The sequence below is a fragment of the Castanea sativa genome, chromosome 12 (assembly GCF_040712315.1).
Source record: "Castanea sativa cultivar Marrone di Chiusa Pesio chromosome 12, ASM4071231v1".
NCBI lineage: Eukaryota > Viridiplantae > Streptophyta > Magnoliopsida > Fagales > Fagaceae > Castanea > Castanea sativa.
This window is the reverse complement of record NC_134024.1, coordinates 8970749-8987648: the sequence shown is the minus strand read 5'-3', so window position 1 is coordinate 8987648 and position 16900 is coordinate 8970749. Positions and strand designations below refer to the sequence as shown.

The 16900-nt window shown below is 31.6% G+C and overlaps 1 protein-coding gene across 1 annotated transcript; it reads right to left on the bottom strand.

Annotated features, from left to right (window-relative positions):
- Nucleotides 1-516: 516 nt before the first annotated feature.
- LOC142621035 (putative laccase-9) lies at nucleotides 517-6382 on the bottom strand. Its single transcript, XM_075794355.1, has 7 exons — nucleotides 6250-6382; nucleotides 5985-6136; nucleotides 3741-3985; nucleotides 3408-3533; nucleotides 2137-2728; nucleotides 1306-1664; nucleotides 517-1035 (listed from the first exon to the last, which is right to left on the bottom strand). Exons 1-7 carry the CDS (start codon nucleotides 6343-6345, stop codon nucleotides 836-838), a joined length of 1770 nt encoding a protein of 589 aa, XP_075650470.1. The 5' UTR covers nucleotides 6346-6382; the 3' UTR covers nucleotides 517-835.
- Nucleotides 6383-16900: the final 10518 nt, after the last annotated feature.

Genomic DNA, 16900 nt, shown 5'->3' with positions numbered 1-16900 from the left:
TTATAGGACTTCAGACCCAATAAATTATGGACACTGATTTTTTTTTTTTGTTTGATAGAGAAAGGATTTGAACTCTGGATGTTTTCATTAGAATTGTTATCAAATGTCAGCTAAATGTATAAGTTTTATTTAGTTCATGACTTTAAAATTTTTTTAAGAATATGTCATAAAAAAAAGAAATGAAAAAAAAAAGAGTAAGTAGACTACTCACAAATAAATTATGAATTTGAATAAAAAATCATGTACTACAAGAATGGCTGTATATGTTATGTGATGTTATCTCTTCTATTATATTCTCATAAACCATGGAAAGAATGGGCGATAAAATAAAATTCCTATCTTTGTGTATCATGCAACTATGGTGGCTCATTTCATTTAAAATAACTCTTACAAATTATGTCTTCTATCCTATTGGGCCTATTCATACTTCACCAATCACCATATAGACTTTTCATTATATGGGAAACTAACGTTGAGTCGCAGACACATTTTGACTATTAAGCGTTGTAGAAAATTTCAAATTACCTTTTACAACAAAGTAAACTCATGGTACACTGTGATGAATAACAGCAACCCCATTCCTGTATTCACACAACTACCACTACTTAAAACACATGCATCTTACAAGACAAATACAACTTACAAGACACATTACAATACTGAACAAATACTAACCTTATTTTTAAGACAATATCTATCTGTTAAGACAATAGTTGAAAACAACATTTAAATTTCCAAAGACAGGCACTTAAATGCTTACTTGAAAACTATTTAGAGACATTATAACACTGCATCAAGTTGTAAGCTTAGCAAATACTTTTTAAGTGATGTCTAACTAATCAATCTTATTCAATCTATTCCCATCTGAGTTCTCGTATTGTAGGAGCCTACTGGTAAATGAATCCTTACAAGGAGGCAAGTAAGGTGGGGGTTCGCGTATACTCGTCTCCGGTGTCCCACCATTTTTCACTATAAAGACACTGCTCATACCCCAACTTAAATGTCGTTCATAATGACAATGCCATAACCATACTCCTGCAAGAATTTATCCATTTATGTAGCAAAATTAGAATATATACATACATAATCAAACATAAGTAAATGCAATTCATGTTATGTGCACAAAAAAAAAACATAGAAGTAAGAAAAAATGCTAAAACTGTCACAAATTTTACTTTATAACCTTTTTGGTGATTGGTAGTATTTTACTTTATAACTGTTACAAATTTGTAGTATTCTTAGCATGCTTCACTTAAAAAAAGTAATTTCACACCCAAAAAAAAAAAAGTAGAGGAATGTACATACCAGGATTACTTGCTTTGAATCTTATGGCAACCCATCCATTCTTAGGGAGTGTAACAGTGTTCAACTTAGGTGGATCATCAAAATTGTAGCCTTTTGGGTCAGTCTCAATATCAAAGACCCCATAACCCGAGCCAATCACATAGAAGGAGTACCCATGAAGATGCATGGGGTGATCCATCGATACATCTAGCAAATTAGTACCCTGAAACACTATCTCCACCTCTTCATTATAATTCAGCATCCTTACCTTGGTCCCCTGGACAGACAGAGTTGTGTCATCCGGAGAATCATCTTCAGTGAAGTTGAAAAATGAAGGTGGATTGTCTGGAAAATCTGCGGTGTAAATCCCACTTATGTTCCTGTTATAAAGGTTTTGGCATTATGTCATTTCATAGTTATAAACAAAGGCCCCAAGTGGGGTTAACTAGCTTACAGCTAGGAGAAAGGATCTTTGTTTGAAATGGAACCATTTTATGGTTTAGAATAAATCTTTTAAATCTAAAAGTGTATACAATGTTACATTATTTAAAATTTTAAATGATGTGATATTTTGTACATAATTAGATCCAAGAAATAATTTTTTTTTCTTTATAAAATAGACTCTCTCCATACCTCAAGTGAATCTAGTACTTTCCTTAACCTCCAAAATATTAATGCATTTAGGTTATAATATATAAATTACTTAGAAGTTATAATACTACTATCATATTTTCACACCAAGAAATTCTTCACATAACTATTTTACCTAAAGGTGTTTTTTTTTTTTTGGGTAACATGAACATAAATGAATTACGAAATGTAATAAGAAAGGTAAAGGTAATAAGCAAATACCTGTAATAGGCAAGTAGTACATCTGTGGTAGGGTTAACCCAACTAATGTTGTTTAGGCTCGAAGCAAGAGCAGTTACATTTTCTCCCCCCAAGTCAACGAGAACATTGTTCTCGGAAGCTGTTACATACATTCTAGTAGTTATGTTTTGGGGGACATTTATCGGATGATCTTTATTTGCTAAGCTTCTAATACGTTTCATGAATTCTATTGCGGGATTGAAGTCTGCATAGGTTGGAAGATTGTTTGGAAAACTTGGACTCACTGAGGGAGTGTAGTTGCCACTATATTCAAGAATTGCTGTGACATTCTCTTTGTCATAGTTTTTGACACCTTGCCTAATACTATCATACTGTCTAGCAGCCATGTAATAACGACCAAGAGGTTGGTTAGCTGTGACCAAAACATCCATTGTTTGTCCTGGGGATATCATGACAACATCAGTGAGTATAGGCTTAACATATGATCCACTCATTCCTACCACAGTGAGGTTATGTTGAGCAATTGCAAAATAGATTTCTACATTCATGACTGCACTGACTAAACGAAGAAGATAGGTCTTGCCATGTTCTACTTGCCAGCGGTATGTACTTTCTGCAACACAAAAATGATCGTATTTAGAAAAAAAAAAGTTAAGCAATTAGATCAATAATATAGAATAATTATAACATTTTTTTATAATTTATTAAGATGATAAGTTGTAATTATAAAAATATCACTTCAATACAAACCTATCCTTAATACCACTTTTATTATGCATCAATCACAGTAAGTCATGTCAATAAAACAAAAAATCATGAAAATATATGTATCATTACTTCATGGAACATTGTATAAATTTTTTTTTTTTAATCTTGGATCATAATAGTTGAAATCAAGAAAAGATATTGTGTGGGAAATAATTTTTTATATTTTCCTAAGCGCAAAAAGGCATTAACATAAATGTGAACAAAAAGCTGGTGGCAAAGAAACATAAGGGCCTAGATAAAAGATGTTGATATTTTATACTAGATGTCCTACTTCCCGGGACTTGAAAAATGTTTGCTCTAACTATATAGCTTCAAATTAAATTATCCTACTTCATTTTACAGTAAGATAAGTACAATTTTAGAAAGATGTTATAATTGGTTTCGCAATAGTGAAATGAAATCTCATTAACATACGTGCAAGAACTTAATTATTGTAAAAATACAACTCTCTTATTATTATTTTTTTTTCCAAAAAATAAACACAAAATCTTAAATATTAACTCTGTGAGTGTATCTCCACATACCATTAGAGCATGGGCACAGATCTCCCGGTTGGCCATTGATAGTGTAAGCATTTGATTGAGGAGTGACATTACCAGTTTCGAGGTCCTCGTTAACTTCCTTATTCACATCACCCTTATACCAAGATCCTGCGTGTAAAGAGAAGAGATGCATGACATTATTGCACAATATTCAAACTAATGGGACAATTGGACCACCGGTATATATATTTATAGATACTAGTATATCAAAAGTAGCTTCAATTTGATGGTACATCTCAATTGAAGGAAAAAAGTTCTATTTTAGAAATGTTAAGTTTGAAAAAAATTTAGGAATACTAAGAACAATTTGCATACCAAATACGAGAATTTCTTCTCCATCCGGTTGCAGGAATGGATAACCGGTTTCCTCTTTCGGCAAAATAACAATTGCACCATGAACACTATGTCGTGTCCAATCACTATGTGCATGCCACCAAAGGGTTCCTTCCTCATCTGAAAATATGATCTCGTAAGTAAAGTTTGATTCTGGTTCAATTGGGCATTGTGTAATGTGCTCTGGACCATCCGACCACGGGTTTCTTGGCTGATGCACTCCATGCCTATTGAAACCATATTCTTTAGATATGTTTAAAGCATCTTTTAAATTTTTTTTTTCATATCTTGATATTGAAATTCCTTTATATATATGTTTCTTCTATGTGGTTTCCTAAAAAAAAAAAAAAAACTAATAGATAATTGCAACAACAACACAAAAGTTAGTTCCAAAACCCATATATAGTTAAGAAAAAAAATTGGGTATAGTCTCTCAATAAAAATCAGAGACAAAGAACTTTTATATTTATATGTGTAGTTACCTAAAATGATTACACAACTTGATATCAACATTATCATAACAATCAACAATTAAAAATATCCAAATTTTAATATCGCAGTTTTATCCAATACACCACTTGAAGTTGAAGGCTTGCAGAGACAAGATCAACTTCAACTTGTCGCAAAGAAAGACAAAGTGGGTAGAGGCAATACAATGGGTCACCACAAGGAACAAAACATGTCTATGTTAAGAATAAACCCTTTGAATTATCAATAAGAATTCTAGAATCCACCCCAAAAAAAAAATGAGAGAAAACCTCTCATAATTTTTTTTTTTGGAATAGTCTTAATGCCTAGAGGCTACATCCACAAATATTTATGAAAGAAGTCATAGGCTGATTAGGAAACCCTAGAAAATCATAATACATGCTAGGCACGAAATCAAGTTTAAGCAAATGAAAACGAACCAAAAAAATATTCTTAAACAGATCATAATCATAATTGATACCTAACCTTATAAAAACTCAATTTTAATAAAATACTTTAAAGAAAAGTTCCATTCCGTATTGTTTATATGGCTAATCTGATGTAGCTAGTTTAAAAAATGTTGTATACCTTCCACATAAAACATGGAACTCAGTTGGATTAGCCATGTAAAAGCAACATTTGTTAAACTAGCCCAGTTGGATTAGCCATGTTCTTTTTTTTCTTTTTTTTTTTATTTTTATTAAAGAAGAAGGTAAGTGTGATTTTCTTACTGAATCAAACTAAATTATAACACTCGTTCCAATTCCAAACCATGTGGAAGAGCTTCTAACCATACACTCGTTCCAAGTACTGAATCAATCGCTATAGCTTTTCTAGCCATGGAATGAGCAGCGGCTAGTTCATGATTTGCTTTGCCCATTGCTGTCTTTTCTTTTTTTTTTTTTTTTGGGTGAGAATCATAGCTGCAGTCTCTACAATGATTTGCCTATATTGGGTTGAAGATGCTGAGGCTCGAGTGATGCTTTCACAATGTGGTTTTACAATGCCCGTATCGAGTATAGTTCATCTGTTTTGCCCATAATTTGTTATATTTTCAACTTTTTTTCTTAAAATTGTACTTTAACAAACTTATAGGTTTTAGTCAATAAGTCAATAAACTTTCCAGCAAGTGATGCTATGATTAGTATCAGTATTATTATATAAATATGTCACTAATTATAAAATCAATTTAAAATTATATTTATTATATTGCTAAGAGGTATAAAGCAGAAGAGTATTATTAGGAATATGACAAATTTTAATTTAATAAACTGACATGTCACCCAGCACAAAGAAATATTTAGATATTTATTTGTTTATTTATTAAATGTTGTTGGCTCTTCAACAAACATCAAGGAAAGGAGTTAGGAGTGTAATATAAACTCATAGTTTGGATATGATTTTTTTTTTTTTTTTTTCATTTTGAAAAAAGGTATACTATTTGGTAAAGAATGAATGTCATTTTGTCCATATTTTGGGATGAACAAAATTTAAGTACAGTTCTTTAAGTGTTGTTTTTTAGGTTTCCTTTTTAAGGTTTAGCCATATGGCTATTTAACTAAAAAATACACTTCCATCCCATGTAAAAAAATCCACATGACAAAATCTTAAAAGAGAAACCTAAAAAATGGTATCTAAGTATTGTACTTAAATCTTGACTTTTTAAAATTATCATTTTATAAAACTTTAAGGGATATTAGTGTAATTTACCCAAATGAATATTATAAATACGAGAGAGAGAGAGAGAGAGAGAACTACCAGTGAATAGTGAGACCATAATTTCCTTGATTCTGGACATTAACATATACGGTGTCCCCTTTTGTTACACGAATGACAGGTCCTGGAAAACTGTCATTCACAACCAACATGCTCTTGGTTTCACACAATCTTGTAAAGTTAGCCTCCTTCAACTACATGAGCAAATGAAAAATTAAAATTAAAACTGCAACTCTACAAACAAGTATTCATGCATATCCCGTAAGCAAAATAACAGGAAAGCAGATGAGAGAGAGGGGGTACTTACAACAAATTCATGGTAATGGACTTTGCCTTGAGCCAACCCAAGGAACATCCCATAGAGAAGCATAAGCTTAAGAAACCCTGAAAACATACCCATCATCTGAAGCCCCTACTGATCAAGCTGTCTGTTGTGAAACTTTGCTCACTCTACTATCTCTGAGAGGCAGATATATGTGGAGGCTAAGTTTATATGGTACTTAGAAGTCCAAGTATGCATGGTTAGGTTGAGTTGGACTTCCTCAGTTCCTCCTCTTTACGTTGAATGCTTGTTGTATCCTTTTAGTGCTGGCCAGGAAGAGAAGCAAGAGAACCTTGTAGACTGTAGTCATGGAGTTGGTGCTCCCCTCTATTTTTAAATCAAGCATAAATAAAATAATAGCCAACATTATTCTATGGTTGTACTTTTTAAGAGTGGAAATATAATTAAAGCAAGAGCATCTTAATAAGTTCATCAACCAAGCCATATGGCAGCGTTGTTGGCTAACATATTGGTTTGCATTTATTCAGTTCTGGCACCCATGGATTCTTGCGGCAAAAAGGAATCCAGCCCTATTATATCTCTTGTTTTTTTTATGCCTTTCCACAGCTTCTCAACAAGCATAGATAATATATAACTTATAGGTGTCATTCGCACCAAGAAAGGCAAACAGGTTAATTTCCACAAGTAGAGAAAATTGAACGCGCAGTAGTGTTATCAAAGGTGTACGTTTTAGACTCCTATAAACTAAATTGTTTAATCTAATTAATTAACCAAGTGAATACTTAGGTTTATTATTCAGATCTAGGTTAAAATAATGACAATCGTATCATGCAAAGCAGCGAAAATATAAAGAACATAATGATATGATGACATAGGAAAACCAAACCGGTAAAAAATCTGGAGAAGATTTAACCTAGTTATCCTCAAGGTAAAACAGCAAAACTACTATGAAAAAATTGAAGTTTACACAATAGAGACTTAGATCACTAACATCTTATTGCTACCTCCAGTAGAAAACTTACTACCACAACCCCATGCTAGCTTCGAGTCCACGGACTACTTCTTTCCTTGGCCTTTGCAAAACACAAACACCCGCATTTGTGACTTTGAGATCCCACTCAAAGGTTTAGCAACACAAACTATCCTGTTTGTGACTCCAAGACCATCCTTGAAGGTTTAGATCATCAGCACCTTTGATGACTAGAGAAGGCAGCAACTTCTACAAATCCAGATCTTGAGATTCTTCAAGTAATAACGCCGGTAGAAGATATGAGAGAGCTTTTTAGGAACAAAATCCTAGATACAAAAGAGGCATACTCTTTTCTCTCTAAAAAGTCTTATAAAAACGTGCTTAGGGTTTCCTTTATATAGTGAGAGAAGTAAATATGAAACCCTAATCCTTAATGGGCTTGAACTGCTGTTTGAGCCGACTTAAAATTCTGCAGAAAATTCCTGATTCACGATTCTCGATCGATCGAGTTTATTCTTCGATCGATCGAGCCGTGTAGAAATAGAACAATAATTTCTTGCAACTACTCGATTCCAAACTTACATTAAACCAAACTTTGAGTAAGTTTAAACCTAGACTAAATGTTTTGATCATGGCTTGCCAACACAATACATATTGAAATTTTAATATATTAGTCCCTAAGGTCTTAGAAACTAACAATCTCCCCCTTTGGCAATCTGTGACAAAACACATCACAAACATGAAATACTCAAAGTTACAAAAAGCCCAATTATATCACAAATCCCAATCTAAGACTCCTAACCTAGAAGTTGCAAGAAGAGGTAGAAGGTCTTGATCAGAATGTACTTCTCTTTCCTGAAAACACTCAACAAACACATAAATGCATGTATGGAAAGAAAGACATATAAACAATAATATGAAACACAATATAAAAACAAAAGTAAATTCTAACTCTCTCCCTAAGTTAGATACATCAAAAAGTTTTTATATTCTCTCCCTTTTCAAAAACAATTTCAACTCCCCCTAAACAAAACAAACAGGATTCCCACACTTCATCTATTTCTCCCCCTTTTTGTCATGTATTGACAAATACAACTCAAACCAAGAGTAAACAGAAAACATACGCAATATAGAATAAGAGAAAATAGAGAATTGAGGGAACACAAAACAATTCAACTTTATAGAAAATAGAGACAACTCCCCCTATGAAGAGCAAAGTTTAAAAACAAGTTTCTCTCCCTATAAATATAGGAAAAACAAAACAAGTTTTGGGAAAAACAGTTTTGAGGAAAATTTAGGAGGTGGGGATAAAGAAAAAAAATTGAAGATTCACGTGAAAAAAAATATTCTCTCTTTCAATAAATGCAAACTTGACACTATGTGACCTATAAACAGTTGCATGAGTAGGAATAATATTTGCACATTGATTATCCATCATATCTCAAAAAAAAAATTCTCAATTTTCAGCATTTCACACATCAAGAAAAATAGCATATACTAAAAAGTACAAAGGACTAAAAAAAATTAATCAATCAATTTTTAAATCAAGTTGAATACCTAATTTAGCAAAGTGTATGCATGTTATGTGTGAAAATAATGAGAGATATGACTGCAAAACTGCAAGATGGATACAAAAAATCAATGCAATGCATGTGAATCCTAAACATAAATGATGCATGAAAAAAATTTGGTCAAATACTTAAAAACTGAAATTTTTTAAGTTTCAATTGGTCGAGCATTGATCGAATATCAATCCAGCCAGGCAGATTCAACCTAAGATTTTAATCGCAATTTCAATCGGTTGAGAAATAGTTTCGATTGATCGAAAATCTGAAAAACTTAAATTTTTGAAAAACAGAGCAATTTTATGCAGAAACTCCTCAAAGTACAATATTTCATGAATGAAATGCATGAGTATGAAATTAAAAGTTTTTCAAAAACACATGAATTCAACACAGATCTTTGAAAACAAAGATTTTAAAACTTTTAACCATATTTTGCATCAAACACCATACACCACATAATCTTGGATGGCCACAACAAGATCACACACCATAATCTTGGATAGCAAAGAGTAACTTGTATAGTGTGTGCAACTAGCAAGAGCTTGAGATACATGTGAGGTGATAAGTAGATAAAAATCAATCACAATTTCTACAAAATCCATCACATAAATTTAAGAGAGACTATCCCTTAAAAAGTTACATCGTATAACTCCCACATCTCCTAGAATAAAAGTTTGCAATCATGTAAGTTTCTTGAATTTGCCTCATAATGTACACACCAATTTTATTTGATTAGAAACTTATTAAAAATAGCTAGGATAATGTACACACTAATTTTATTTGATTGATTTAATTATAGCTCAATAATGTACACACCAATTTTAGCATTTAAATCGAGGCTACACCTTATGTTCTTTTTGTGCATGTGCTATATTTTCTCGACTACAAAATCTTACGATATGCACTAAGGTGTTTATGATTGACTAGAAAATAGTGGTGAGATACTTATTTATGCATTTCTCAATAAGTTCAAATCCGACAATCAAAGGCATGTGACTTCAAGATCAAGATCATGTGATCAAAAACTAAAAACATCTTCCCACACAATATGCACTACAAAGCTCAAACTAGTAAAGTGCAATAAAATAAGCTCATCCAAGCTAAACAAAGTACATAAACATGTTATGTAAAGATAATATGGCCAATCTCAATTACATATCCAAAATGTGTAATACAAAAGAAATAAAAATCCTTTTGGTTTAAAAATTTTTTATGACTTAAACTAAAAGCACACATTATGCTAAATGATTAAAAATGCAAATGCAATGCATGACAATGCTTAACTAAGCTATAGAGGGTACACAAACAATAAATATCAATTTCTTAATTAACCCTTGAGTACATGTACAAACTAGTACATACTCACACAAAATCAGAAATAGCTTAGCACTTATATAACACATACTATTCAAGTTTGTCCACAATGTCAAGCATGTTCTAAATCAAGAGAGAGATATCATAATTCATGTAATCCTCAAGCAAAATAAAACTAGACACAAAATAAAATATTTTTGTCTTTTTAAAATTTTTAATGTTTTTGGATTTTTTGTTTTAAAACAAAACAGCTTAAGAAAATAAAACAACTAAAAACTAAAAGAAAACATGTCCATAATTAATTGAAAGAAATAAATCAAGGACAAGTAAACAACACTCACCTTAGAGAATCTTTTCTCACCCATATAGCACTAGTCTTCGGCTTTGTAGGTGAAAATCCATGAGAAACAGAGTGTATTTGAGAAATTACACCAATCTTCTAAGAAAGACTAAAATCCTGTAATTTCATTTCACCAGTCAACAAGCTTAAATTTTTCAAAAGCATATGAAACAATTTATTTGGACTTATGGCAGAAGAAATATCATCACATATCCTAGATTGAAATACAGAATGTTTAAATTTCAATTTATGACAATTAGGACGAATGTGACCGGAGATACCACAAAAGTGACAAACATGAACAAATTTAGGAACATCAGTATTCCTAACAGTAAATCTAGTCTCAGATTTTAGTTTTTGCCTCAACAAAGAACAATTTGGTCTAATATGACCAACAACACTACAAAGATGACAGGTATGCACAAAAACAGATTTATTATGCTTTCTAACAGTAAGTTTAGACATAGGTTTAGAGACTTCAGCATCTACATCAGAACTTTTACCTTTGACTAACCTAGCAAAATAAGTCTTTTCTTTATAATTCCTCTTGAAAGGAGGGATATAAACTTTTCCAGCTTTAGGTTTAAAAGAAACAGAAACACTTGTGTTATCAACAGCAGACTTGGTACTAGTCAAATTTTCAATTTTAGCCTTAGATTCAACTAACTCTTGTTCCAAGCTTTTCATCTTCTCATCTTGAGAGGAAATTTGATTTCTCAAAAATTCATTCTTTTTATTAGATTCATCTAATCTAACAATCAATTCCTCTTTTTCAAGATTAGCCAATTTTAACTCTTCCTTGAATTTCTTAGCAATTTTCATAGATTTCAATAATTCCTTACGGAGAGTTTCACAAGCATCAATAAAATCAACAGAAACAACATTGTCCTTTTTATTCAAATCATCACAATCAAAAATAGTGAGACACTTAAAATTATCCATGATAACAGGGATCAAGGATCAACTCTTAGATCAAAAGATCTAAATACTAGAGCTAACCCACTCTGATACCACTTGTACATTTTTAGACCCCTGTAAACTAGATTGTTTAACCTAATTAATTAATTAAGTGAATACTTAGGTTTATTATTCAGATCTAGGTTAAAACAATAACAATCATATCATGCAAAGCAGCAAAAATATAAAGAATACAATGATATGATGATCCGGAAAAACCAAACAGGTAAAAAACCTAGGGAGGATTTAACCTAATTATCCTCAAGGTAAAACAGCAAAACCACTATGAAAGAATTGAAGTTTACAAAATAGCAACTTAGACCACTAACATTCTATTGCTACCTCGAGTAGAAAACTTACTACCACGACTCTATGATAGCTCCGAGTCCACGAACTACTTCTTTCCTTGGCCTTTGCAAAACACAAACACCTATGTTTGTAATTTTGAGATCCCACTCAAAGGTTTAGCAACACAAAATCTCCTGTTTGTGACTCCAAGACCACCCTTGAAGGACTAGATCATCAGCACCTTTGATGACTAGAGAAGGTAGCAACTTCTACAACTTCGGATCTTGAGATTTTTCAAGTAATAACGCCGGTAGAAGATATGAGAGAGCTTTTTAGGAACAAAACCCTAGATATAAAAGAGGCACACTCTTCTCTCTCTAAAAAGTCTTATAAAAACGTGCTTAGGGTTTCCTTTATATAGTGGGAGAAGTAAATCTGAAACCCTAATCCTTAATGGGCTTGAACTGCTGTTTGGGCCGACTTAAAATTTTGCAGAAAATTCCTGATTCACGATCCCAAACTTACATTAAACCAAACTTTGAGCAAGTCTAAACCTAAACTAAATGTTTTGATCATGGCTTGCCAACACAATACACATTGAAATTCTAATACATTAGTCCCTAAGGTCTTAGAACCTAACAAAAGGTAATTAATCAAAACCGTACTAGTACTAGCATATATCATTTCGGTCATTAAATTGATAATGGTTCTACTTTGAAAGTACTAGATGATATTGGGCGGTACTGATTTGTATCAACTGTATTGGGGATTTTTCAAGTTTTTTTTATTGGTATTGATGTTTAAGTTGGAACAATAGAAATTAATTAAAAATGTTTTAAAAAAATAATAAAACATGTTATTTAAACTAATAGATTGGGTTGGTGTTCTTAAGGTTCTATTAACGGATGCTGTTGGGGTGTTTGCTAATGGGCCATTTTAGGAAAATTTTGATATCATTTTATAGAAAATATAAAAAACGGTTAAAAAAGTCAATTCTTTTTCCGATAAAAAGTTTCTAAAAATATTTTTTAAACCAATGCCTTTTGGGCATTTATTAACTTTTTCCATGTTCTTAAGCTAGCAAATTTTTGGTCTTACAAAATGTGTAGATTTTAAATTATATGTTTATAAACATATAAATAGCAGTATTCCTAACCAAATCGAAATGACCTCATGTCATGTACAATTAAAACTGACTTTCTTAGTTTTTGTAGTTTAAAATAATGAAAAAAAGATGAGTTTATGGATCAAATGGTAAATAACATCTGATTGATATGAAAATTGGCATGCACGTTAAGAACATCTAGAATATGTAATTCAGCGGTTGGATTTTCAAAATATTAATTTAATAACAAGTTATTGGGTAGTGTAACATTGCTTAAAGTTACACCAACTCTAAAGAGTTACACATTTTTTAAACCATTGGATTTAAGTAGATCCAACGGTTAAAAAAAAACTGTAATTATTACAAATATTCTGATTAAAATCTAATTAATTACCCTAATTTATTACCTTCTAAATCTATCTCTAAACCTAAAAAAGTTTGACTTCTGGCTCACTCTCTCTCTCTCTCTCTCTCTTTCTCCTCCACCACCTCCACAGGTTGCCAGTAGGAAAAAAAAAAAAAAAACCAAAATGGTGTACAAAGATGCTATTGCTGGTGTATAGCCATATCATAGGCCAATTGGTTAGTACAAGACCATCCTTGAAGATCAATCTTAGATGCTTAGTGATGGTTGTGGGTTTTGGAATGCAAAAGTGTGTTTTGTGTCAACTTTCATATGCAAATTACTTGCTCTTTTAGTTACCACTTCCCTTTTCTTTTTTCTTTTAGATTTGGTAAGAAATTAATCTTTTTACTGCAAAGGATTCTAAGATAACTCTGAAGGTAAAAATCGTGATAGCAATTCAAACTTTTAGACTTTGGTGATGCATAAAGTTTAATTAAGGAACTTGAATGCCATATAGTCATGGTCCTGCCTTTTGTCATTCCTGTTGCGTGCATGTGATGGATATTTTGCATAGTTTAAGGGAACCTGTCAATTTTATGTTAGTAGAACTATAAAACATTATCAGTACTTTGGGCCACCTACAAGCATGCACAGGTTTAGCAAAAAAAAAAAAAATCAGATAAAGGTATTTGGGGTGGTCATAAGGGATTGGGAAATGACTTTCATATTAGGCCTTCTAAAAGCTCGTACTATGACTTTCACATTGATCCTGTAACGACTTTATAGTAGGAACCATAACCCAATCAAGTCGTGACTTATATTTGCTTACAATGGGACAAGACAACGACTTTGAAATAGTATGATCTTCTTGATAAAAATATAAATGAACCTAATTTTGTACTATTGCCATTTCTATTGGAAAAGAAAATAACTTAGCACATAAATTATAAGATATCAAATCATTACATTGTTTATTAATTGTGGTGATCAGAAATCCCATTGTGCAACAAGCGGCTGTGGCTTTTTTTTTTTTTTTTTTTTTTCCATTTGCCGGCAACTTGGCCATGGAGGTGGAAGAGCAGCGGAGGAGAAAGAAAGAGAGAGAAACATATAGTTGAGGAGAAGGAGAGATATGTATACCTTTTTTTGGGTTTAGCGATAGGTATGGAATATAATAAATAAGAGATAATTAATGAAATCCTAATTAGAATATTACCATTAATGAGTATCTTTTTTAACTGTTAGATCTACTTAAATCTAATGGTTTAGAAAAGGTATAACTCTAAAGAGTTATACCAGGTGTAACACAGTGGGACAACAGTTAATTAGGAAGACTATTTAAAAATTTACCAAAAGAATAGAGAAGTGCTATGTCCATAACATATTCACAACAAATTATAGGTGGTAAGTTGTTATTGATTCTAATTTGAATCTACTACTGAAATTATTATTTTTGCCCACTAATAACAACCAGAAATAATTTGCTATTTAAGATTTGTTGTGAAAGTGTTGTGAAATACCTATTTAAATTCTATTACTCCTTCCGTCCCAATTTATTTTTTATTTTTTAATTTCATTTTGAAATGTCCCAAAATATTGCCATATTTCTAAAATTAAAAACTATTAATTTACTAATTTTTCTATTACGTCCCTACTTTATTTTCAAAACCATTTTTAATAAATTTATTTAAGAATAGTTTTTTGGAAATTTATACATTTTTATACAGTAGACAAGATAATAAATAATGTTCCATTAAAAAGTTGGATTTTTGAAATAAGATAAACAAATTGAGATGGAGAAAGTAATAAATAGTGAGAAATTCTTGGGAAAACCCTAATTGCTAAAAAAATAGAAAAAATTGTAGAAAATGGAAATTTTTTTAGAGTGGCTAGAAAACCTTAGGAAAATCCTAATTTGTAGTAGAGTTAGACACTAAAAACACGAAAATGGAAATTTTGAGAAAAAAATGAGACCCTTTTTTCTAATTTACTAATCACAAGTAATACCGCAAACTCTAGGAGATATTCCAGAACAAGTGAGACCATTTTTTATAAACCTAAACGAAGAATTTGGGCAAAAAAAATCAGCAAAAGATAAAACACACAGATAATCTTTATTATTCTCGCTTCTTGGGCCGCTTTGTACCTCGATAATCGATTCCCTCAACCAACAATTTCCTAGTTGTTTCGTCATTAGTTCCGAGAATTTTTCTAGTGTTTTTTTAGTGCTATTTGACTTCAAATAAGCTCTTATTTTATGGAAAGTTTGAGGTGTACGGTCTACATAATCTTTATTTTCTTAAAAAATTTTATATTTTAATATGATATTTGAGCCACATTTTTGGAACAGATTCATAATCATTGATTTCTAGGAGGAAGTACACCCTATTACGGGTGCATGCTTTCTCCCTCTCACATGCTGGTGGGACCTATCAGCTGTGGGTCCCACCAGCTATGAGAGGAGAGAAACATACACCCATAACAGGGTGTATTATCTTGATTTCTAGACGCTGTAAGTGTTGATATTCCAACCGATCTCCACAGACCATGTGATTTACATCGAAACCCTCTACAAGACTACAACGTTGAAATTGGACTACTCATACACTCACATGACATGAGAGCATCATCTTTCACTGCCTAGCATCTCGACATTGCCTCGACTCTCTTTTTTTTTAAAGAAGTATTGCCTCGATTCTCAAGTCTGAAAAGATACAAATTTTGTTATAATTGTCTTACTTTGTAAATTGTGATTGGTTATCTATCATATTTACATGTATTTTTTTTCCACTTAGACTTTGCTGTATCACAATTATGGCAAGAAGTTGTGAAAATTTTTATAATCCTATACTTTTTCTTTCATATATAGAGGACAATCGAAGCATATCATGAAGCCCATCTCTACTCTAATTGTTCACAACTTTGTCACACCTCTGATACGACATATTGTGAATAGTAAAAATAAGTTTTTCAAGGTAACTAGATAGTACTAAGAAAGTCTACAAATGAAAAAAATTTGACAAAAAATTTCACAACCACTAATATGGTGAATTTTTAATAGTAAGTAAAAAAACTCACAATATACCAATTCCACTGATATGAAAAAAATTGGGAAATTTTTTGACTATTTATGTCGTTACTCATATGGTTAGGTTGAGTTAGACTTGTCGTTATATATGTTGAATTCTAGTTGAAAGATTTGGTGGTCCGTAGTGGGCAGTCAGTAGTCCAGTTGATTAGCAATAATCATCCTTTCCTAATTGAAAGTTGGTATTAACGTCTATTTTTAAATTAATTTTAAATAAAATAATAGCCAATGTGAATCTGCTGGTTATTATTTTATTTTTATTTATTTAAAATTTTTGGCTTTTTTTTTTCTTTTACTTTAAGGTTTGTCAACGCAAGCAACGTCTACGGTGTTTGTCGTGTATCAGTGTATGGTTGCAATAGAGTCGGAGTTTTAATTGGTGAATAGGGTTTGTATGAGTTGAGTTGACAGATTGGATTTAGAATATTATTCATTTCAACCCAACTATGTTTAATTTTTTGAAAACTACAACCCAATATGTTAAGAGTTTTGTAGTTTAACTAATATTTTTTTAGTGTTTTTAATGGATACATTCATGTTAACATGTATAGTGTTGTGGGCTTTAGGCCCAACTAGTTTACTTGTATAACACACATTGTTGTACTACACTCTTATTTGTATTACACTCATATTTACTTGTACTGCACTCATATGCCTCCTATATAAAGACACTCATGTATATTCTTTCTGTGAGAAATACAA

Coding starts and splice junctions, on each gene's coding strand:
- LOC142621035 (XM_075794355.1), bottom strand. CDS start 6,345: ATGATGGGTATGTTTTCAGGGTTTCTTAAGCTTATGCTTCTCTATGGG. Junction 6,137..6,249: donor TCCATTACCATGAATTTGTT/GTAAGTACCCCC, acceptor TTGCTCATGTAG/TTGAAGGAGGCTAACTTTAC. Junction 3,534..3,740: donor AGAAGAAATTCTCGTATTTG/GTATGCAAATTG, acceptor CTTTACACGCAG/GATCTTGGTATAAGGGTGAT.